Below are 25,660 nucleotides of genomic sequence, written 5' to 3' on the forward strand. Positions count from 1 at the left end.
ATACTCATTAAGATGGCTATTATCAAAAAAGCGGAAAACAAGCTTTGGAAAGGAAATGAGAAATTGGAATCTTTGTGCATTGCTGGTCTTGGAATAGAAAATGGTAGAGTCAGTGTGAAAAATTTTTTGGTGGTTCCTCAAAACATTTTAAATATAATTACCATATGATCCAGCAATTTTACTTCTGGGTATATATCCAAAAGAATTGATAACAGGGACTCAAACAGGTAACTGTACATGAACGTTCAGAGCAGCAATATTTACAACAGCCAAAAGCTGGAAGTAACTGACCCAGGTATCCATCAACAAATGAATGGATAAACAAAATGTGGTATATGCATACAATGGAATATTATTCAGTCACAAAAAGGAAGGAAATTCTGATACAGGCTACAAAATATAGATGAACTATGAGAACATTACACTAAATAAGCCGAGCACGAAAGATCAAATATTGTATGTTTCCACTTACTTGAGGTAGAGTAGTCAAATTCATAGAGACAGAAAGAAGAATGGGAGTTTTCAAGGACTGGGGGGGAGAGGGGAATGTGGACTTAGTGTTTAATGGGTACAGAGTTCCAGTACAGGAAGATAAAAAAGTTTTGGAGTGGTGATGTTAATGGTTGCACAACAATGTGAATGAACAGTATACCTAAACATGGTAAAAAGGTAAATTTTATGTTACGGATAATATACCACAATTTTAAAAAAATGAAAACAAATTTTGACAAAGTTAATTTATTATTCATTAATTTTTAATTCTGTATGGTAGGTACAGAAATATTCCTTATATGTTTTCCATTCATTTCTACATATTTGAAATTTTTCACTAGAAATAAAATAAATCAATAAAGACTTTATTGGGAGCATCCTGGAAGCATGAGTCAATAGAAAGCCAACTTCCATCACTAGAACATAACAAGGCTAGACAATTCGTATTCATGGTCCTTGGCAAGAACCCTAGCCCCTCAAGCAGCATGCTAATTAAAAAATAAATAAATAAACAGGAGCAACAAAAGCAATGAATTAAAGACTAAAATCTCCCATACATCAAAAAAACTACCTAAAAACTGAGAAAAAACAAGACTAATTAATGATCTGATTTAAAAAATGAGCAAAATACATGAAAAGAGAATTTATTTTTTTTAATTGCAAACAGTCCTTAAACATATGGAAAAAGGTGCAAATTTACTCATTTTAAAAGAATGCAAATGAAAACTACACTGAGATATCAGATTGGAAAAAATTCTAAAAGTCTGACAACACACTCCATGGTGAGGCAAGTAATTAGGCAGGTAAAGTATAATGATACAACCCTGGTGAAAGGGGTTATATTTTTGTTGGCAACAGCTAACAAAATTACATACGTATTTACCTTCTGATCCAGCAATCCCACTTCTAGGAATCTATCCCAAAGATATGCTGGCAAAAATACAAAAAGACGTATGTACAAGGCTATTCACTGTAGTACTATATATGTAATACCAAGATTGGAATTAACCCAAATGTCCATGAGTAAGGAACTGGGTGAATAAAATATAGTATATACATCCAACATTATACAGCTGTAAAAAGGAATGAGAACAATTACCACATACTGATGTGGAATAATCCTCAGTACATATTAAGTGAAACAGCAAAACATAGAGCAGTTTTTATTGTAGCTCTAATTTTTGCATAAGGTAAAAGAGATATGAATATATATGTAAACCTCACATATATCTTTTTACATTTTAAAAATGAACAACAGGATAAAATGTAATAAAACTTCTTTATATATGGAGAAGAATAAAAAGCATGAATTCTATCAGCCTGAAAGTGGGAATGTTGTTATAAATATAACTTAGACTTTATAATTATGTATATTCTTTATACAATTTAGAAACATATTTAAATTAAAAATTCTAAAAACTGAAAATGAACTTAAACAAACATGCCTAATGGTTGGTGGAAAAACCACAAAGAAAACAGAATCCCTTTAAGTCATTATTAAAATACAGAATTCTGACCACAAACCTGAGTGGAATATATTTAAAGACAAAACAATAAAGAAATCTTAAACCACACACTACTATTCTATTGTTATCTGAAACGCTGGTATTCTTGTTGTGAGAAAATTATATGAATATTATATAAATAAATAAGTTTACATAAGGATAAAACAATTTTTAAAAGTTTAAATAAGGATAAAAACAAGTGATGATACTAAAGATTACAAAATAACACATTTTCTAAATAAAAGATATAAAATCAAAGAAAGAAAATTCCTGTAATTTTATAAAATTATTTATGAAATTATATAAAATTTATATAATTTTATAAAATTATAAATATCAGATGAAGCCATATGATTTTACTTTCTCTTCAAAAGATGTATATTTTGGGACTTTGCTGGCAGTCCAGTGCTTGAGACTCCACACTTCCAATGCAGGGGGCTCAGGTTCGATCCCTAGTCACAGAACTAGGATCCCCCACACTGCGCATCAAACAAACAAAATGATGCGTATTTTCCAGCTATGTTTATGGATGAGACCTAGAAGAAATGGCAAGCTGCCATCAATGAGCACCCCAGCATCTGGGCTGTAGACTATAAATATCATATCCACTTTAAAAAAAAAAAAAAGAGCATCTCAGACAAATGTCAGATTGCAAAGTTGGGGCAGAAAATGTACAGGAGGAACCTTGGAATCTCACTATGCCAGAAAGCAAGGACTAAAACTATCAGAGATAAAATGACATCACATCCAAAGAACACAGGAACCAATCTGAAACAACTCTCACTGCTTGAGAATGGAACAATTTGATCATCAAATGAATGATGACAGCAATGGATTCAAATTCACATGTAATACATATTATATATGTAATGTATATTCTGTGTGAGTTAATGACAACATTTAAAACAAAAGAAAACAAATCACCTTCCTAAATAGCAAAGTGAATACCTTACTCTTTCAGAAAAGCAGCAAAAATACTGGCTAAACAATGAAACTTGACCATTTCAAAGTTCTGAAATTAACTGAAGGGAAAAAAAAAAAAAAAAAAACCCCAAAACTGAAAAGCATCTATTCAAGACAAGTTATTGAACCTCTGTCAGAAGAGTGGGACTGTGGCACTTTAAGTTGGACCTGTTCCCATCTTTCATTCCTTCTCAGCTAAAAAAAGAAATTTTAGAACTGAAAATGTAATAACCAAAAAAAAAACCCCTCCATAGATAAGCTCTATAAGCAGAATGGGGAGAACAAAGAATCATTAAAATTAAAGAGCAATAGAAAACACCCAATTTAAACAACAAAGCGAAAAAAATGAAAAGAACCTCATAAAGCTGTGCAACAATAACAAAGATTTAACAAAAGTGTCTTCAGAGTCCCAAAAGAAGAGAAAGAACAGGGCAGTAAAAGTCCTAGAAGAAATAATGGCTGAAAACGTTTCAAATTTGTCAAAAGACATAAGGCTACAGTTTTAAGAAGCTGAGAAAACTCCAAACAAGAAAAACCCAAGGAAATCTGTACACAGACACAAAGAGTCAAATTGATGAAAATGAAAGACATTAAATCTCGAAAGCAGCAAGAGAAACAATACCTCTTCTAAGGGAAGTGACCAGAGACAGGGAAACTAATAATTTTATCACCAACAGACCTACACTAGAAAAATGGCTAAAGGAAATTCTATAAACAGAAGTGAAATGATAGTAGAAGGAATCTTGGAAAATCAGGAATGAATAAAGAACAAAAAATAAACATAGTGGGAAACATTATTATGAAACATTTTCCTTCTTCTCTTGAATTTTCTAAACTATATCTGATAGCTGAAGCAAAAAAAAAAATTTGGGGGGGGTGCCCACACCACAAGGCATGTGGGACCTTGGTTCCCTGACCAGGGATGGAACCTGTGATGCCCTGCATTGGACATGCAGTCTTAACCACTGGACAACCAGGAAAGCTCCCCCAAATTTTAACAATATCTAATGTGGTTCTCAAAATATGTAGAGAAATATTTAAGGTAAGTTTTATTATAAATAAGAGTAGGTAAAGAAATATAAAAAGCAGGTAAAATTTCTACCCTTCACTCTAACAAAATGATAACATCAGCAGAATAGGATATGTTAGGTATACATAATACCTAGAGCAACCACTAAAAAAGCTACACAAAGAGATACACTCAAGAACAGTATAAGGGCTTCCTTGATGATCGACTGGTTAAGAATCTGCCTGCCAACTCAGGGGATATAGGTTCGATCCCTGCTCTAGGAAGATCCCACATGCCATGGGGCAACTAGGCCTGTGCGCCACAACTACTGACCCAGTGCTGTAGAGCCCGCAAGCAGCAATTTCTGAAGCCTGTGCACCTGAAGGCTGTGCTATGCAACAAGAGAAGCCAGCACAACGACAAGCCAGTGCGCTGCAACTAGAGTGTAGCCCCTGTACTCCACAACCAGGGAAGCCTGCGCAGCAACAAAGACTCAAGCAAACAAAACCTTTTTAAAAAAAAAGAACACTGTAGAGACAAATCAAAACAAAATTCTAAAAACATTTTCAAGTACCCCACAGGAAGATAGGAAAAGGAACAAAAAATAGAGAAAACAAATGAACAAAACCGGCAGATGTTAAAAAAAAAAAAAGGCACACATGAGCCTTAACATATCGAAAATTACATTAACTGTAAATGGTCTAAACACACCAATTACAAGACTGAAAAAAAAAATTTTAGTGACTATATGGTTTTATAAGAAACTTACTTCAAATATAATGATTCACAGAGGCTGAAAGTAAAAGGATGAAAAGGATATACCATAGAAACGTTAATAAAAAAAGTATGACTAGGTAAAATCTATAGAGACAGAAAGCAGACATGATCTCCAGAGGCTGGATTAAGCAAGAAATAACTGCCAATGGTTTCTTGTGAGGAGTGATGAAAATGTTCTGGAATTCAATAGTAGTGCTTGTGAATATACTAAAAACCACTGAATTGGGTATTTTCAAATGGTAAATTTTATAGTATGTGAATTGTATCTCAAAAAAAAGTACTTCAATAAAGTTGTTAATTAAAAAGCAAACAAACATATGTCTGATAAATGAGCCAAAACTACGATGCCACAATACCAAAGAGGATATAGACATGGCAAGTAAGAACCTGTTCAACGTCACTAACCATTAGGGGACTGCAAAGTAAGACCAAGATGATCTGTTAATTTATCAGCACGACTTAAGTAAACATAGTGATAATACCAAATGGCTGTGAGGATGTGAAGAAATCAGATCTCATACATTGCTGGAAAGAATGTATATGGTACAGCCACAATGGAAAGTAGCGGTGCTCCTGGGCACTTATCCCAGAAAAATGAAATCTTATGTATATGATTATTCATAGCAGCTTTATTCATAAAAGCCAAAAGCTGGAAGCAACCAAAATGAACTGCAACAGATGAATGAATGGTTAACCAAACGGCAGTATATCCACGGAATACTATCAAGCAATAAAAGAGAACAGATTCCTGACATATTCAAGAATTTGGATGGATCTCAGGGGCATTATTTTGAGTGAAAAAAAGCCCATCTCAGAAAGTCACATACTGTGTGGTTCTACTTATGTAACATTCAGGAAATGACAAAATTATAGAAATGAAGAAATGATTAATGGTTACCTTGGGTTAGGGAATGCTGGGGAAGAGGAGTTGGTGTAACTGAAGAAGCAGTACAAAGGAGCTCTGTGTGGCGATGGAATAGTTCTGTATCTTGACTGAAGTGGCAGTTACAGGAATTTACACAAATCATAGAGAAATACATACATTTGATACATATATCAATTTCCCAGCTTTTATACTGCACTATACTTAAATGAGATGTAACTTACAGTAGAAGCTGGGTGATGGGTACATGAAGACTGTCAGAATCTTTGCAAGCTCCTATGAATTGATAATTACTTCAAAATAAATTAACTTTTTTTTTAATGAAGTCTGCTCATAAAAGTTATTTACTTTTTCAGCAAACAGGCTGAGCACCCCTGGTGCCAGGTACAAAGAAAGAAAACTCATATCTTCAAAGAGCTTCCCATTTAGTGGTAAAAAGATAAGCCTGACAATGTAACACAGGTGAGTAATGGAATTCTGCACTCCGAAAAACAGATTCCGCTCAGCAAAACCGATACCTGCGTCAGTCTGCTGCTCCCCGTTCATTTCCACAGCACATGGGTAAGCTCCTCCCCACACAGAGGACAGGCCTTATGGTTATGCTACAATCTGAAGATTACTTGCAATTCTCAAGCATCTGTTCAATGGGCATTGAAGGGTCCAAGTGAAAGTGCTGAAAAATCAAAAAGAACACATTAGCAGGCTGCAGTCCAGTGTTTACTCATTCATAAGACATAACACTCTGGTGGGTTGAAACGGCAGATAAAAACAAACTGGCAGCATAGATGTAATTAAGAGACAAAAATTGACACCTTTTCTAATTTTGAAGGGGTGTGTGTGTGTGTGTGTGTGGACACAGAGAGAGCAAGCTATTAAGATCTTGATATCTAAAAATCACAACAAATAAACATATATATATGAATCACTACCCCTTCAACTTAGATTATAATACTGAGCAGAACTATCCATGAAAACTCCAATTCTTAATGAAGTTCTGGGGAGTGGGGGAAGAGTTTAGCTTTCAAAGCTCTCTCTTAGTAAGATTCAGAATACAATGTATTATTTTATCTAGTTTCCCATCTCATTTACCTAGAATATTATGCAGAACCAAAAAGTAAGAACCATCTTTGTCTACAATTACACTTACAAAGAAAGCGCAATTCTTCCAAAATAAGCTCTGGAATCATTTATTCTTAAAAAAAAAAAAAGTTTTATTGGGCTATAACTCACATGCCAAAATGTTCCATTTTAAGTGTACAATTCAATAATCTTTAGTAAATTTACAGAGTTGTGTAACTATCACTATAATCCAATTTTAGAATATTTCTATCCCTCTGGAAAAGAACTTCCTTCCCACCTGCAGTTAATCCCCATTCCATCCCCAGCCTCAGGCAACCACTAATCAACTTTCTGTCTCTAGAGATTTTGTCACTTCTGGACATGTCACAGCAATGGAATCATACAGTATGTGGTTTCTTGTATCTCGCTTCTTTCACTCAGCATGTTTTTGAGGCCCATCCATGTGCAGCATTTATTCCTGCTTTACTTACATGCAAAACAATCTCAGATACTGCCTTTACATATGCCTAATAGAGTAGAAAAAAGAAAGAAGCTGCTGCCAGAAGGCACAATGTGAACAGACCACAAGGACAGCAATGCAGAAAACCATAATGGTGGGACAGGAACTCAACAGCCACAGCTGCCTGGGTGATACCTACAAGAGCAAATACCTCTGCACCTGTCAACAAGATTCTGAATCTGTCTTCAATCCCCAGGAATGGATTCTCATAAAAGCCTTTTAAACAGATTCTAGCTCCAGCTCCACCCACGACAAATATGCTATCTTATACAGACTACATTATGTCCATTTTTAAAATCTGTAAAATGAGCATAACATCCTTTTCAGATTTTAAAACTAAATTTCTTACTGAGCAGAGAGAAAATATTAATAACTGTTAATACTATGGATATCCCATTTGAGGTAACTGCCAGTTATCCAAAATCCTTTCATACAACTTAAGCACTGAAACACACTTTCACAGATAGGAACAACTGAGTATAAACTTGGTAGTGAGATTTAAAGCCTCTGAACAAGCTTTCTTCTCTCAGCTTCCTTTTCTACTCCAAGTCCAAAATATTTAAACTATACCATTCCACCTATAAGTCATTCACTCCCCATATTTATGGAACACCAGTTCATTACCATCTACTATTCCAGGGAGTAAAAGTAAAGTAACCAAGAGAGACTTAGTTTCTGCATTCATGATGCTTATTTTCAATAGGAGGAAGAAAATTTAAGCTAACAATTTAAAACAATTATTTAAAGTGCTAAGAAGGAAAAGCAGTGGGTGCTAAAATAGAACATAATGGCAGACCCAACCAAAACTAAGAGGACACTGACATGGACCCTGGCTGGAGGCGGCGGGGGGTGGGGGGTGGGGGGCGGGGGGCGGGGGGCAGTGATGAGGATATTTAGGGTGATACTAAAGGTTGGGCACGGAAGAATTGATGCTTTCAAACTGGTGCAGGAGAAGACTCTTGAGAGTTTACTGGACAGCAAGGAGATCAAACCAGTCAATTCTAAAGGAAACCAACATTTCCTGAATATTCACTGTAAGGACTGATGGTGAAGTTCCAATACTTGTGGTCCCCTGATGTGAAGAAAGACTCATTGCAAAAGATTAAGAGCAGGAGGAGAAGGGGGTGACAGAGGATGAGATGGTTGGATGGCATCGCCGACTCAATGGACATGAGTTCAAGCAAACTCCAGGAGATACTGAAGGACAGGGAACCCTGGTGTGCTGCAGTCCATGGGATTGCAAAGAGTCGGACACGACTGAATGACTGAACAACAAAGGGGAAACTGCAGCGAGTCAAAAAGGACAGAAAAGAAAGCGTAGTCCAGGCACAGGGAGCAGCACACGCAAAGGCTCTAAGGTCGGGAGGAACTGAGAGGAGGCCTCTGGGGCTGAAGCATCAGAACCAACCAGGTAAGTGGCACACAAGCAAACCGGACAGAAAGAGAAAAAAGAACACACATGATATTTACTGAGGATTTACCATGTGTGGGTACTATCCAAAGCACTTAAACATACTAAGCCATTTAATACTCTCAACACCTGGACAAGGTAACCATAACCACCAAGAGGAAACAGCACAGAACAATCAGTACCTGCCAGTGTCCTACAGCTAGTAAGAAGGAAAACCAGGTTTCAAACCTAGCAAAGCATCCATATTCTATTTCCTCAAGCACTATATTATATACTACCTCTCAATGAGAAGCAACCAAGGGCTTCTTTAATTAAGTAGTGTGTGCGTCCTCAGTCACTTCAGTCATGTCCAACTCTTTGCAATTCCATGGAGGTAGCCTGCCAGGTTCCTCTGTCCATGGAATTCTCCATGGAGTGCATTGCCGTGCCCTCCTCCAGGGGATCTTCCAGACCCAGGGATCCAACTGAACTCAGGTCTTCCGCATTGCAGGCAGATTCTTTACCAGCTGAGACACAAGAGAAGCCCAAGAATAATGGAGTGGGTAGCCTATTCCTTCTCCAGCGGATCTTTCCGACTCAGAAATCAGACTGGGGTCTCCTGCATTACAGGTAGATTCTTTACCAGATGAGCTATCAGGGAAGCCCTTTTTAAGCGGAGAAAGGATAAAATCTGTTTCAAAAAAGGTCACTCCGAAAAAAAAAAAAAAAATCACTCTGGACTCAAAAAGAGAAACCATAAAGGAGACAAAAACATAAAAGTATCAAATTTCCACATGGCAAAAGACACCATAAACAAAATTCAAAGATGAGAGAGTCGTTCTGAAGTTCTCATTACAAGAAAAAATTTTTTTCTATGTTTGGTGACAGATGTAACTAGATTTACTGCAGTAATCATTCACAATGTATACAAATATCAAATCATTATGCTATGTGTCTGAAACTAATATAATGTTATGTCAATTAATATTCAATAAAAACAAAAGAACAGTTGAGATAGGTGAAAATATTAGCAACATGTAAGATAATGGATTAATTTCCTATAATTCAACAAGAAAAAAAAGGGGGATATATTAATAATTAAGTAATTAACTCACATTAAAAATCAGAGTTAAAACTTACAAAAAACTGCTTGCTTGTGCAGTTCTTTTCCTCTGAAAAAAAAAAAAAAACTTACAAAAATATGTTCAATCTCCTTAGTATTATTATCTGTAACAATGAAAAACCAGAAACAGCCTATAAAACCATCAAATGTGAATGAGACAGCTACACATATTATGAAATACCTACACTAGGAAATACTCTGTATCCATTAGAAGAATATAGGTAGATTTATAAAAGCTTATGGGAATATCATCTTTACACCCAGTGGGAAAAAAGCAAGCGAAGGATAATTTATATTAACTTTTAAATATCTTGTGTCCATTGTTTACTTGGCTATGTGACTTTCAACAAATGCTTTATTTGTGCCAATGATATCACTTATAAAAGTGGGGATTAACAGTATTGTACCTACCTCACCAGCTGATAAGTAGGATAAACCATGAAGACCATTTACCAGAGAGTTACATAGTAAATGTTGAGTTAATGTTATGCAGTTGACAGTTTTCAGTTCCTATGGCAATAATTTAGTGGTCAGTTCAGTTCATTCGCTCAGTCGTGTCCGACTCTTTGTGACTCCATGAATCACAGCACGCCAGGCCTCCCTGTTCATCACCATCTCCCGGAGTTCACTCAGACTCATGTCCATCGAGACCATGATGCCATCCAGCCATCTCATCCTCGGTCGTCCCTTTCTCCTCCTGCCCCCAATCCCTCCCAGCATCAGAGTCTTTTCCAATGAGTCAACTCTTCACGTGAGGTGGCCAAAGTACTGGAGTTTCAGCTTCAGCATCATTCCTTCCAAAGAAATCCCAGGGCTGATCTCCTTCAGAATGGACTGGTTGGATCTCCTTGCAGTCCAAGGGACTCTCAAGAGTCTTCTCCAACACCACAGTTCAAAAGCATCAATTCTTCGGCGCTCAGCCTTCTTCACAGTCCAACTCTCACATCCATACATGACCACAGGGAAAACCATAGCCTTGACTAGACGGACCTTAGCCGGCAAAGTAATGTCTCTGCTTTTGAATATGCTATCTAGGCTGGTCATAACTTTTCTTCCAAGGAGTAAGCATCTTTTAATTTCATGGCTGCAGTCCACCACCTGCAGTGATTTTGGAGCCCCCAAAAATAAAGTCAGCCACTGTTTCCAATGTTTCCCCACCTATTTCCCATGAAGTGATGGGACCAGATGCCATGATCTTCATTTTCTGAATGTTGAGCTTTAAGCCAACTTTTTTTCTCTCCTCTTTCACTGTCATCAAGAGGCTTTTTAGTTCCTCTTCACTTTCTGCCATAAGGGTGGTGTCATCTGCATATCTGAGGTTATTGATATTTCTCCTGGCAATCTTGATTCCAGCTTGTGTTTCTTCCAGCCCAGCGTTTCTCATGATGTACTCTGCATAGAAGTTAAGTAAGAAGAGTGACAATATACAGCCTTGACGTACTCCTTTTCCGATTTGGAACCAGTCTGTTGTTCCATGTCCAGTTCTAACCGTTGCTTCCTGACCTGCATATAGGTTTCTCAAGAGGCAGGTCAGGTGGTCCATCTCTTTCAGAATTCCCCACAGTTTATTGTGATCCACACAGTCAAAGGCTTTGGCATAGTCAATAAAGCAGAAATAGATGTTTTTCTGGAACTCTCTTGCTTTTTCCATGATCCACCGGATGTTGGCCATTTGATCTCTGGTTCCTCTGCCTTTTCTAAAACCAGCTTGAACAACAGGGCTTGGAGAATTTTGAGCATTACTTTACTAGCATATGAGATGAGTGCCATTGTGCGGTAGTTTGAGCATTCTTTGTCATTGCCTTTCTTTGGGATTGGAATGAAAACTGACCTTTTCCAGTCCTGTGGCCACTGCTGAATTTTCCAAATTTGCTGGCATATTGAGTGCAGGACTTTCACAGCATCATCTTTCAGGATTTGAAATAGCTCAACTGGAATTCCATCACCTCCACTAGCTTTGTTCATAGTGATGCTTTCTAAGGCCCACTTGACTTCACATTCCAGGATGTCTGGCTCTAGGTGAGTGATCACACCATCGTGATTATCTTGGTCATGAAGACCTTTTTTGTACAGTTCTTCCGTGTATTCTTGCCACCTCTTCTTAATATCTTCTGCTTCTGTTAGGTCCATACCATTTCTGTCCTTTATCGAGCCCATCTTTGCATGAAATGTTCCCTTGGGATCTCTAATTTTCTTGAAGAGATCTCTAGTCTTTCCCATTCTGTTGTTTTCCTCTATTTCTTTGTATTGATCGCTGAAGAAGGCTTTCTTATCTCTTCTTGCTATTCTTTGGAACTCTGCATTGAGATGCTTTTATCTTTCCTTTTCTCCTTTGCTTTTTGCCTCTCTCCTTTTCACAGCTATTTGTAAGGCCTCCCCAGACAGCCATTTTGCTTTTTTGCATTTCTTTTCCATGGGGATGGTCTTGATCCCTGTCTCCTGTACACACAAACCTCATTCCATAGTTCATCAGGCACTCTATCTATCAGATCTAGGCCCTTAAATCTATTTCTCACTTCCACTGTATAATCATAAGGGATTTGATTTAGGTCATACCTGAATGGTCTAGCGGTGTTCCCTACTTTCTTCAATTTGAGTCTGAATTTGGTAATAAGGAGTTCATGATCTGAGCCACAGTCAGCTCCTGGTCTTGTTTTTGTTGACAGTATAGAGCTTCTCCATCTTTGGCTGCAAAGAATACAATCAATCTGATTTCGGTGTTGACCATCTGGTGATGTCCATGTGTAGGGTCTTCTCTTGTGTTGTTGGAAGAGGGTGTTTGCTATGACCAGTGCGTATTCTTGGCAAAACTCTATTAGTCTTTGTCCTGCTTCATTTCACATTCCAAGGCCAAATTTGCCAAATTTAGTGGTCATCTCAACATATAGTCTTGAAACTTCATCATGGGTCTGATACAACAAAATTTTCTGTTGGTTTACAAGGCTTTGCAGATAGCACCCACTGCTTGCACTCATCAACTCTTGAAATACACTGTCATATTTTGTGCAGTGAGCCACATAGTACAATAATTATTATAAATAAATCTTCAGAGCCAAAAAGATATGAGTTGGGGGAAATGTAAGTCTTACACAGGTGAAACTAAGAATACAAAATTTTAAAAATTGAGTTATAATTAACATACAATATTAGGTAAGTTTCAGGTATAGTGATTCAATTTTTTTTATACAATATGAAATGATCATTATAATAAGACCAGTTACCATCTGTCACCATGCAAAGCGGTAAAAAAGGAATGAGACTTTTTCAATCTTACAACATCACTTAGATTTTTAACCAATAAACAGTCAGTTCATAGTCTTAATAGGATCAAGAGAAATAAAGGGATGAAGCCTTTTGCTATAGAACATCTGGCAGATCCTTCTCTTTTTTGCTAGTCTGCTGTCTGTTCATGCAGTGAGGGGAAAAAAAACAGTAAAATATCCAGGAGCTTGAAAAATGTAAAGCTGTTATTTACTTTTCATTTATTTCCTTTTATTTATTTCCTATTCATGTTAAATTATTTTATTGCCTTTATTTTATTACCAATTTTAGTATTAGAATTCCTGTTGTGGTGACCAGAATACATTAAGAGCTACTTATGTAAATAAGCTCCCACTAACTTATCTGGATCTTGCTCATCTTATTTAAAATTACTTCAGTGAACTAAACAGGAGCCTATTACAGGAGATTCTAATAAAAGAGACCGAAGCCAAAGTATAGCTATTCTAAAATATGAAACACCTCTAAGAAATATAAGTAACAATTTAAAAAGCAAAATTAATTGTACAAAACAAGCTCTGAAGTCAAACATACACAGGCACACAAAGGAAACAACAAAACCCAGGCAGGACAAAACTGAATTTAACTATTTCATTTTTAGTGATACATCACTTTCATGCATTGGAGAAGGAAAAGGCAACCCACTCCAGTGTTCTTGCCTGGAGAATTCCAGGGACGGGGGAGCCTGGTGGGCTGCCGTCTATGGGGTCGCACAGAGTTGGACACGACTGAAGCAACTCAGCAGCAGCAGCATCAGTATAAAATAAAACCACCACGGGATACTTACTTTTTAATAGGTCTTTTAAAAGATCTAAAAGTCATCTGAACAACAAACAGCTACATGATGTTTCCCCTTCCCTTTATACTACTTGGCTCCATGATAATGCACTTGATTTTCAAGGCTAAGATTAAACATTGAGTAAGAATATTTATTGCAGAGAAAAGTTACAATAATGCCAGAGAGATTTCTATAGTTTAAGTCCTCAGCCAAATGATTTAACATGCTGAACTTTTAAAGCACTTTGGAAGGACAAAATTCAGCGTGACTATAAAGATATAACCTATTATGTCTGGTGGCTGCAAGAAAATGTTTTAATTCAGTAAATATTTACCAGTTAAAAAGAAAATTCCCACTGAAATTCCCAGTGAATTTGCACTCCTCTCCCTCAACTCAACAAATGGAAGGTCAGTAATAATTTTAAGTATGCTGTAAATATGGTAAATGCAAACAATTCAGCAAATCAGATGTTCCACTGGGAGCAGATCTGCAAAGTTAAGCTTGCTCCCAACAGTAGATGCTAGTGGTACAGTCACTGTATTTTTGTCCCCCAACACATGTAGATTTCAGTCGGTCTTTCACTCCCCACAATGGTTAATCTTCACTCCCTGACCTTGTGCACATCCTATTTCACAGGCTATGTAAATTAAATCTTACATCTGTCAAATGTCCATGTAACTTGATTATCAGGAGTAGAAAATTTCTATTGTTTCATTAAGTTGTTTGTTATTGTTTTTCACCCACTGCTACATGTTGAACTAGGAAACAAACCTTAGCCACTCAGATCATCTAAATTAAATTTGACACTAACTTAACTTTTCATGACTATGTAAACACAACACAGGGCATATCTACCTCAGTTGAACAAATCAGTACTTATTAATTTACAAAAACAGTAAAAGCTTTCAACAAAAACCACAACTCAGGAATACCCTAAGGTTCTGTGGAAGTCTGGATGGGAGAAAGTTTGGAGGAAAATAAATACATGTATACGTATGGCTGAGTCTCTTTGCTATCCCTCTGAAACTATCACAACAACACTGCTAATCAACTATACTTCAACACAAAATAAAAAGTTAATAAAAAGAGAAAAGAATACCCTGAAGAATACCCTTTTTTTAAAAGGTGCTCAACATCACATCATTAAGGAAATGAATAACAAAACCACAGTGAGCTCTCACAGCTTACCTACTAGAATGGCTATCATCAAAAAGAAAAAAATAACAAGTGTTGGCAAAGATGTGGAGGACAGGAAACTGCTCCGCATTACTGGTGGGAATATACACTGGTGCAGGCATGGTGTGGGCAGGAATCCCTTAGGAGAAACAAAGGCACCCTCAGAGTCAACAAGAGCCTGAAATGCTGTCCTTGGGAGCAATCTCAAAAATGACAGAAGGATCGCTCTTTGTTTCCAAGACAAACCATTCAATATCATAGTAATCCAAGCCTATGCCCCAACCACTAATGCTGAAGAAGCTGAAGTTGAATGGTTCTATGAAGACCTACAAGACTTTCTAGAACTAACACCAAAAAAGGTGTCCTTTTCATCATAGGGGCTGGAAAGCAAAAGTAGGAAGTCAAGAGACACCTGGAATAACGGGCAAGTTTGGTCTTAGGAGCACAAAACAAGGCAGGGCAAAGGCTAACAGAGTTTTACCAAGAGAACACACTGGTCCTAACAAACACCCCCTTCCAACAACACAAGATACGACTCTACACATGGACATCACCAGATAGTCAATACCAAAATCAGACTGATCATATTCTTTGCAGCCAAAGATGCAGAAGCTATATATAGTCAGCAAAAATAAGACTGGGAGCTGACTATGGCTGAGATCATGAACTCCTTATTGCTAAATTCAGACTTATATTGAAGAAAATTGGGAAAACCACTAGACCATTCAGGTATGACTTAAATCAAATCCCTTATGATTATACAATGGAAGTGACAAATAGATTCAAGGGATTAGATCTGATAGACAGAGTGAATGAAGAACTATGGATGGAGGTTCATAACACTATACAGGAGGCAGTGATCAAAACCATCCCCAAGAAGAAATGCAAAAAGGAAAACTGGTTGTCTGAGGAGGCCTTACAAACAGGTGAGAAAAGGAGAGAAGCAACAGGCAAAGGAAAAAAAAGAAAGATATACCCATCTGAATGCAGAATTCCAAAGAGCAAGGAGAGATAAGAAAGCCTTCCTAAGTAAACAATGCAAAGAAATAGAGGGAAAAAATAGGATGGGAAAAACTAGAGATTTCTTTAAAAAAATCAGAGATATCATGGGAACATTTCATGCAAAGATAGGCACAATAAAAGACAGAGATGGTATGGACCTAAAGCAGAAGTAGAAGATACTAAGAAGAGGTGGCAAGAATACACAGAAGTACTATACAAAAAAGATCTTAATGACCCAGATAATCATGATGGTGTGATCACTCACCTAGAGCCAGAGATCCTGGAGTGAGAGGTCAAGTGGGCCTTAGGAAGCATTACTACAAACAAAGCTAGTGGAGGTGATGGAATTCCAGCTGAGTTATTTCAAATCCTAAAAGATGATGCTGTGAAAGTGCACTCAATATGCCAGCAAAGTTGGAAAACTCAGCAGTGGCCACAAGACTGGAAAAGGTCAGTTTTCATTCCCATCTCAAAGAAAGGCAATGACAAAGAATGTTCAAACTACCGCACAACTGCACTCATCTTACATGCTAGCAAAGTAATGCTCAAAATTCTTCGATCTAGGCTTCAACAGTACATGAACCAAGAACTTCCAGATGTTCAAGCTGGATTTAGAAAAGGCAGAGGAACCAGAGATCAAATTGCCAACATCCACTGGGTCACAGAAAAAGCAAGAGAATTCCGGGAAAACATCTATTTCTGCTTCACTGACTACACTAAAGCCGTTGACTGTATGGATCACAACAAACTATGGAAAATTCTGAAAGAGAATGGGAATACCAGACCACCTTAGCTGCCTCCTGAGAAACCTGTATGCAGGTCAAGAAGCAACAGTTAGAACCGGACATGGAAGAACTGACTGGTTCCAAATTGGGAAAAGCAGTATGTCAAGTCTATATTGTCACACTGCTTATTTAACTTACACGCAAAGCACATCATGCGAAATGCCAGGCTGGAAGCACAAGCTGGAATCAGGATTGCCAGGAGAGATATCAATAACCTCAGATATGCAGATGACACCACCCTTATGGCAGAAAGCAGAGAACTAAAGAGCCTCTTGATGAAAGTGAAAGAGGAAAGTGAAAAAGTTGGCTTAAAGCTCAACATTCAAACAATGAAGATCATGGCATCTGGTCCCATCACTTCATGGCAAGTAGACAGGGAAACAACAGAAACAATGACAGATTTTATTTTCTTGGGCTCGAAAATCACTGCAGACAGTGACTGCAACCATGAAATTAAAAGACTCTTGCTCTGAGGAAGAAAAGCTATGGCCAATCTAGACAGCATATTAAAAAGTAGAGACATTAGTTTGCCAACAAAGGTCTGTCTAGTCAAAGCTATGGTTTTTCCAGTAATCAAGTATGGATGTGAGAGTTTGACCATAAAGAAGGCTGAGCACCGAAAAACTGATGTTTTTGAACTGTGGTATTGGGAAGACTCTTGAGAGTCCCTTGGACAGCAAGGAGATCCAACCAGTCAATCCTCAAGGACATCAGTCCTGAATATTCATTGGAAGGACTGATGCTAAAGCTGAAACTCCAATACTTTGCCTGATGTGAAGAACTGACTCACTGGAAAAGACCCTGATGCTTTGAAAGATTGGAGGCAGAAGAAGGGGATGACGGAGGATGAGATGATTGGATGGCATCACCGATTCAATGGACATAAGTTTGAGCAAGCTTCCAGGAGATGGTGATGGACAGGAAGCCTGGCTTGCTGCAGTCCATGGGGTCGCAAAGAGCTGGATACGACTGAACAACAAGGCACAGTATGAAAACAATATGTAGTTTCCTGAAAAACTGAAAAACAGAACTACCACATGATTCAGGAATTCCAGTTCTGGTATGTGAAGTGAAAAAAAATGAAAATACTAACTCCAAAAGATATCTTACACCCCCACATTCACTGCACCGGTATTTACAACAGCTAAGATATGGAAGCAACCTAAGTGTCTATGGAAAGATGAAGAAGATATAGTATATACATATGAACATATACAATTAAATCATTTTTGCAATATATATTTTGCACTGTATATGTATATATACATAAATTACAGTTTTATATACCTTGCCTTAATACAATGTTATGTCAATTATATCAGAATCTTTTATGAAGTCAAACTACCAGGTAATATTTTAAAAGGGTTATTTTGGCCTAACAATGAGAAATTTTTAAGTAAAATATGGCATAAGCATACAATCTATTACTACCTGACCATTAAAACTGTGTTAGAGAAAAGTTTTCCTTCCCAATTAAAATACCAATAAGGTATTTTATTCACCTTGATGAGCTAATTTTTAAATGCATCTAGAAGAGGAAATGTACAATCCAGCTACATTTTTGTAAAAGATGATATATGACGAAGCTAGTTCCTTCTATCAAAATATTAAAATAGTGTGGTATTAGTGCAAGAAAAGACAAATACGTCAATAAAATAGACCGAGGTTGAGAAACAGATCAATTTATATGAGAGAATAGTTTGTGATACAATGGCATCAACTGTGAAAGGATGAACAAAATAATAAAGAAAAGCCTATTCATTTTGGGAAGAAAAAAATTAGACCCTTACTTCACGCTGCAACAAAAATAAATCCCAGGTGAATTAAAAGAGCAAAACATGAAAATTAAGACTCCAAACAAATTAAAAGCGAAACACAAGAGAATATGGTTATACAGACTTCCTTAATCAAGGAAGCTATAAAATGGATACTTTAGAGTACATAAACATTTAAAACTTCTGATTAGCAAAAAGATGCCATAAAACACTTCCAAAGCCAAACTATAGACTAGTAGAAAATAGTATCAGCTCTATAAATAACAGACAAAAAATTAATAGCCATAATTATAGAAAATACCTATAAATCAATAAAGATAAAAGAACAACCCGTACAGGGGTAAAATAGATACAAACAGGAGGTTTATAAAAGACATGCAAATGATATGCTAAGTCGCTTCAGTTGTGTCCGACTCTGTGCGACCCATAGATGGCAGCCCACCAGGCTCCCCCGTCCCTGGGATTTTCCAGGCAAGAACACTGGAGTGGGTTGCCATTTCCTTCTCCAATGCATGAAAGTGAAGTCAGTCGTGTCAGACCCTCAGTGACCCCATGGACTGCAGCCTACCAGGCTCCTCCATCCATGGGATTTTCCAGGCAAGAGTACTGGAGTGGGGTGCCATTGCCTTCTCCATGAAAATGACTTATAAGCATATAAAATGTTTAAAGCTAAAATGAGGCATTTTTCACTCACAGATGGGCAAAGATATGAATGCTGCTATCACCAGTTACAGAGCACAAATGGATATGACTCTGTTAAAGAATTTTATTCCATCAAAGAATTTAACTTGCATTCTCTACTTCTGAGCAATTCAATTTCCAATATCTATTTCAGAAAACTATCCCTCCCCCCAAAAAAGGCAGCATAACAATTTCAAAGAAAGAGATTAAACTGTTCTCACTTTCACGGCATAAACGGAGAAAACATCCCCATGGGTACAAAGTGTAAAAGCCTAATTGCATGCTTCAACAATGTCTGTAACTAAGGAAAAACTGGAAACCTCAGTATCAATCAGTAAATTAGAGCACATCTGTAAGATGAGAGTTAAAAAGAACGAGCTAGTTTAATGGGTACAGACTTTATGTTAGGAGTGATGAAAAGGTTTTGGGTGTAGATAGCAGTTTTTGTGTGTGTGCACATTTATAAGACATACTCAAACATATTCAAAACTACATATTTCTATAATATATATATTTCTTTATATATCTACAGATACCTTTAAAATGATCTGGAAGATCACATCCAAATCACTACCAGTGGTTACTTCTAGGAAAGTGAGATTCAGGAACAGGATAAAAGGAAATTTGTGCTTTATCTGCATTGAATAAATTTTTTAAGAATGTATTCCTATGTGTATTTCTACGACTTAAATTTTTATTTTAAGAAAAAAATGCATTTACTCATATGAAAAGTTATTTATTCTTTCAACAAATGTTTACCAGAAACCTACTCTGAAAGTGAAAGTGAAAGTGAAGTCGCTCAGTCGTGTCCGACTCTTTGCGACCCTGTGGACTGTAGCCCACCAGGCTCCTCTGTCCATGGGATTCTCCAGGCAAGAATACTGGAGTGGGTTGCCATTTCCTTCTCCAGGGGAATCTTCCCAACCCAGGGATCGAACCCGGGTCTCCCGCATTGCAAGCAGACGCTTTAACCTCTGAGCTACCAGGGAGTATTAGGGATCTTTCAGTGAAGAACACTGGAAAAATCTCTGCCCTAATGAGGCGTATGTTTTAGTGGGAAGGAGCAAAAGTACACTATTTTTTCTAAATATGGTAAGTGACAGAGCTGGGCAGGGGAGACCCATAGGCCAAAAGTTACACAGGGAGAAGGGGGGGCATCACTGAAAAGGTAACAATGGACAAAGACCTGGAGGACAACGGAAGGAAGGAGTCTGACAGGCAGAGCGAAAACCCAGAACAAAGACCTTAGAACGAGGGCATGTGAGCTGTGTTCCAAGACTAGCAAGGAAGCCAGGGTAGTAGAGGCCACAAAAGCAAACCAGAGAAGAGGAAAAGCAAGAGAGCCATCTACTTCACACTGACTGCCACACTCCCAGTCTCCTTTGTGACCGTCTCCCAGCTGTTCCCTAGGGAACCACATTTACCATAACCCTGCTCCTCTGGGGTGGGGGTGGCGGAACATACAGGTAATGCTGCTGGGAACGTAAAGTGGTGCAATCCCTTCAGAAAACTGTCGGGCAGGGTTTGTTTTTTTTGTTTTTTTTTTTTTACTTTATTTTACTTTACAATACTGTATTGGTTTTGCCATACATCAACATGAATCCGCCACAGGTGTACACGTGTTCCCAATCCTGAACCCCCCTCCCACCTCCCTCCCCATACCATCTCTCTGGGTCATCCCAGTGCACCAGCCCCAAGCATCCTGTATCCTGCATTGAACCTAGACTGGTGATTCGTTTCTTATATGATATTATACATGTTTCAATGCCATTCTCCCAAATCATCCCACTCTCTCCCTCTCCCACAGAGTCCAAAAGACTGCTGGATACATCTGTGTCTCTTTTGCTCTTTTGCATACAGGGTTATCATTACCATCTTTCTAAATTCCATATATATGTGTTAGTATACTGTATTGGTGTTTTTCTTTCTGGCTTACTTCACTCTGTATAATCAGCTCCAGTATCATCCACCTCATTAGAACTGATTCAAATGTATTCTTTTTAATGGCTGAGTAATACTCCATTGTGTATATGTACCACAGCTTTCTTATCCATTCATCTGCTGATGGACATCTAGGTTTTGAAAATGTTAAATACAGATTTACCATGAGACCTAGCAATTCCACTCCTTGATATATACTCAAGAGGACTGAAAACATAAGTCTACACTAAAACTTGTAGATGAATGTACACAGCAGCATTCTTCATAATGCCAAAAGGTGGAAACATGCCAGATGTCTACCAGCTGATTAATGGATGAATAAAATGTGAGCTATCTAACACAATGGAATATTATTTGGCCATAAAAAGGAACAAATATTTATATGCAATGTACTGAATAAGCAAACCCATAATCCCATGGATGGTGCATGGGGTTGCAGAGTCAGACACAACTGAGTACCTTTCACTTTCACACGACTCAAGTCAGTAAAGAATCTGCCTGCAATGTGGGAGACTCGGGTTCGATTCCTGGGTCAAGAAGACCCCCTGGAGAAGGGATGGCAACCCACTCCAGTATTCTTTCCTGGCGAATTCCACGGGCAGAGGAGCCTGGCAGGCTACATCTATGGGGTTGCAGAGTTGGACAAGACTGAGACACTTTCACTTCTATAGATCAGCAGTAGAGATACAACGGACTGCCATGGAATTGCTTTCTCAATTAATCAATAAATATTTACTGAGTGCATACCATCTGCCACATATTGTTTTAGGTAAATAAACAGAGGGGGGAACCCTGCCCTCATGAATTTCCCAGTCCAGAGTGGGGAGAGAGAAAAACAAAGGGTATAGTATATTGAACAAAATGTTAGGAGGAAAATGAAGCAAGAAAGGACAGAGAGTACTACTTTCAAAAAGGTGATTAAGATCTTAGTTATGAGGTGACATGAACCTACACCTGAGCAAAGGGAGGAAGTGTGTACCTGGGGAACAACATTCCAGGCAGGAAAAAGATAAGTGCAAAGACCCTCAGTGAGACCTTGTGCAGGACACCTAAGGCCAATGCTGTTGCAGCACAATGATCAAGGCTGGGATGCTAGCAGACGAGTTTAGAAAGGTACCAGGGAGCCAGATTACATATACATTTGTAGACTGATGTGAAGGTTTTAGTTTGGGGCAAGTCACTGGAAGAGTTTGAGTAGAGAAATAGAGTTTGACCTTTAAAAAAAAAAGGTTATTCTGCAGCTATGTTGAGTGAAGTGAAGTGAAGTCACTCAGTTGTGTCCGACTCTTTGCGACCCCATGGACTGTAGCCTGCCAGACTCCTCCATCCATGAGATTTTCCAGGCAAGAATACTGGAGTGGAGTGCCATTTCCTTCTCCAGGGGATCTTCCCAACCCAGGGATCGAACCCGGGTCTCCCACACTGCAGGCAGACTCTTTACTGTCTCAGCCACCAGGAAAGCTATGTTGAGAAGAGAGTCAAAGGGCAAGAGCAGAAGCAGTAAGACCACTTTAAAGGATGCTGGAATAATTCAGGTGAGAGGTGCTGGTGGTTAACTCCAGGTAAGGAGCAGCAAAAACACTGAGAAGAGTAAATGAGAGACTGGATGTGGGGTATGAGAGAAAGAGCATTATCCAGGCTGCCACCTAAGTCTTTGGTCTAAGCAGTGTTGTGCTTGGTCGCTCAGTCATGTTTGACTGTACTACCCCATGGACAGTAGCCCGCCAGGCTCCTCTGTCCATGAGGATTCTCCAGGCAAGAATATTGGGGTGCGTTGCCATGCCCTTTTCCAGGGGATCTTCCAGACCCAGGAATCAAACTGGGGTCTCCTGAATTGCAGGCGATTCTTTATCAGCTGAACTACCAGGGAAGCCGCTAGAAAGAATGAAATTGCCAGTTGGAGAAAAAACAGCCTAAAGGAAGAGTGGTTTGAGGGAGAAAAATCCAGAGGGTTTTAATACAAATAGGGCAAAATGATTGCTTTCTTCATTATTAAAGGTTCACTCTTTGAGTGTTTAGGGAATTTTTTTTTAATCAACAAAAGGATAATTATTACTATTAAAGTGTTTCCAATTTATAAGCTATTTTCTTTATAAACTGTAACTTCATCTGAGCAAAATAACAACTCATTATAACAGCTAGATAGATGGGTTCAATCCTTATTTTATACCTTGGGAACCTTCTTGTCACCTTCAATCCCACTCTTACAATTCACCTTTCTTTCTAGGTTTACTAATCATCCATGAAGGCACCTCCTCATACCCATGTAGTAATTTATGCTGTCCTGTTATCTTATTTTAAAATCTCAATTTCAATACCCACAAATTTTCCATTCAGTTCAGTCCAGTCGCTCAGTCATGTCCAATTCTTTGCGACCCCATGAATCGCAGTATGCCAGGCCTCCCTGTCCATCACCAAGTCCCGGAGTTCACTCAAATTCACGTCCATCAAGTCGGTGATGCCATCTAGCCATCTCATCCTCTGTTGTCCCCTTCTCCTGCCCCCAATCCCTCCCAGCATCAGAGTCTTTTCCAATGAGTCAACTCTTCACATGAGGTGGCCAAAGTACTGGAGTTTCAGATTTAGCATCAGTCCTTCCAAAGAACACCAAGGACTGATCTCCTTTAGGATGGACTGGCTGGATCTCCTTGCAGTCCAAGGGACTCTCAAGAGTCTTCTCCAACACCACAGTTCAAAAGCATCAATTCTTCGGCACTCAGCTTTCTTCACAGTCCAACTCTCACATCCATACATGACCACAGGAAAAACCATAGTCTTGACTAGATGGACCTTTGTTGGCAAAGTAATGTCTCTGCTTTTGAATATGCTATCTAGGTTGGTCATAACTTTCCTTCCAAGGAGTAAGCGTCTTTTAATTTCATGGCTGCAGTCACCATCCGCAGTGATTTTGGAGCCCAAAAAAATAAAGTCTGACACTGTTTCCACAGTTTCCCCACCTATTTCCCATGAAGTGATGGGACCAGATGCCATGATCTTCGTTTTCTGAATGTTGAGCTTTAAGCCAACTTTTTCACTCTCCTCTTTCACTTTCATCAACAGGCTTTTTAGTTCCTCTTCACTTTCTGCCATAAGGGTGGTGTGTCATCTGCATATCTGAGGTTATTGATATTTTCCATTAAAGGCACTTAAAATGTCAATTTTTCTAAGCCTTGCTTAAAGCACATCTTTCAAAAATTTCAGAGATAAATAATTTTTAAAAACTGAATCATACTATAAAGAGGTTGAAATTTTCATGCCAACCAATTTATAAACCTCTGGTTCACAGATGTAAGTATGGCCACTCTGCAGTCCTGCTTCCTCAGCAATTGCTAATTACTACCAGGATACTGAGCACCTACACAACTCCAGATACTAAGAATACTAAATCAAGGTTTTGAAATTATCTTTCATTGTACCAAAATATGACAGAAGCATTTAAAAATCATTTATTTATCCTCATATTATCTTGTAAGCTGCAGAAACAGCATATCTTCTAGAGCTCAAATATTATCACATTTTTCATTGACTACAGGCTTTAATATGGGAGCCAGTAGCACAAGCACAAGTTAAAATAGTCAATATGTCTTTACTCTGATTAAATAAAGAGGTACTTGATTCACCAACACAAACTGTCAAAATGTACCACTTGCAATCATTTTATTAAAGGATTACAGGAAGAGACTATGTCTGGTTACAAAAAGCCTGGAAACTATTCTATGATTTCATGGTTGCTATTTCTCAGCCTTCTCATGTCAAGTGACAGATCAGAAACTTCATTTCAACTCAATAAATGCCTGTTAGCCATCTATCTTTTTTTAAAAAAAGGAAAGAAGTAATATTTGAGTACCTACTACGCGTGTGCCCAACACTTATTTGGTATGTTATACGGTAAATGAAACACTGCCCAACATTACATGGAAAACATGTCAACTATTTTAAAACTATATCTTATTTAATCCTAACCAACTATCTTCTCATCACATACATGATAACCTCATTTTACAGATCAGGAGACTGAGGTTCAGAGAAATTAAATAATCTGCCAATTTATATAGCTAGGAAACATCAGGAGCAGCATCTGAACCCTGGCCTGATTTCCTAAGCTTGAACTCCCCTGGTTTTCCCAGCTTTTCCTGGAGCTCAGGATGACTGTGAGGCATCTATCTCCTGCACCACAAAGCGATGGCCCTAAATGATTTACTTCTAGTCCTTCTGTTTATTCATGTATTTAACTTCAGGATTCTTCACTGTTCTACTAGAATTGTAAGTAACCAGGCATCTGGATGGTACTTAGATAGGTGCTGCCATCAATGAATTTCTCTCAAAATGTTACTCTACTAGGTCCTTAACCAGGTAAATTCATATGAAAGAATAAAAGCCTGAAAACTCTGAATTAATGAACACGTGAAAAAAGAAATACAATTTTCTTTTTTTAAAAAAATAATTGTATTTAATGCATTTATTTTTGGCTGCACTGAGTCTTCATTGCTGCACAGCCTCTCTAGCTGCAGCAAGCGAGGGC

At 38.1% G+C, this 25,660-nt stretch overlaps 1 protein-coding gene across 5 annotated transcripts in view; it reads right to left on the minus strand.

The window, feature by feature from the left end:
- SFMBT1 (Scm like with four mbt domains 1) overlaps positions 1-25,660 on the minus strand; it is a 114,190-nt gene that overhangs the window by 41,946 nt on the left and 46,584 nt on the right. For all 5 annotated transcript variants that reach the window (XM_040247184.1, XM_040247183.1, XM_040247187.1 and 2 more), the window contains one exon: positions 6,148-6,302. In XM_040247184.1, the coding sequence (XP_040103118.1) occupies positions 6,148-6,175 (28 nt within the window). In that variant the 5' untranslated portion in view covers positions 6,176-6,302. The remainder of the gene's footprint in view (positions 1-6,147; positions 6,303-25,660) is intronic.

Source organism: Oryx dammah, unplaced genomic scaffold, assembly GCF_014754425.2.
Source record: "Oryx dammah isolate SB20612 unplaced genomic scaffold, SCBI_Odam_1.1 HiC_scaffold_9, whole genome shotgun sequence".
In the NCBI taxonomy this organism is placed as follows: Eukaryota; Metazoa; Chordata; class Mammalia; order Artiodactyla; family Bovidae; genus Oryx; species Oryx dammah.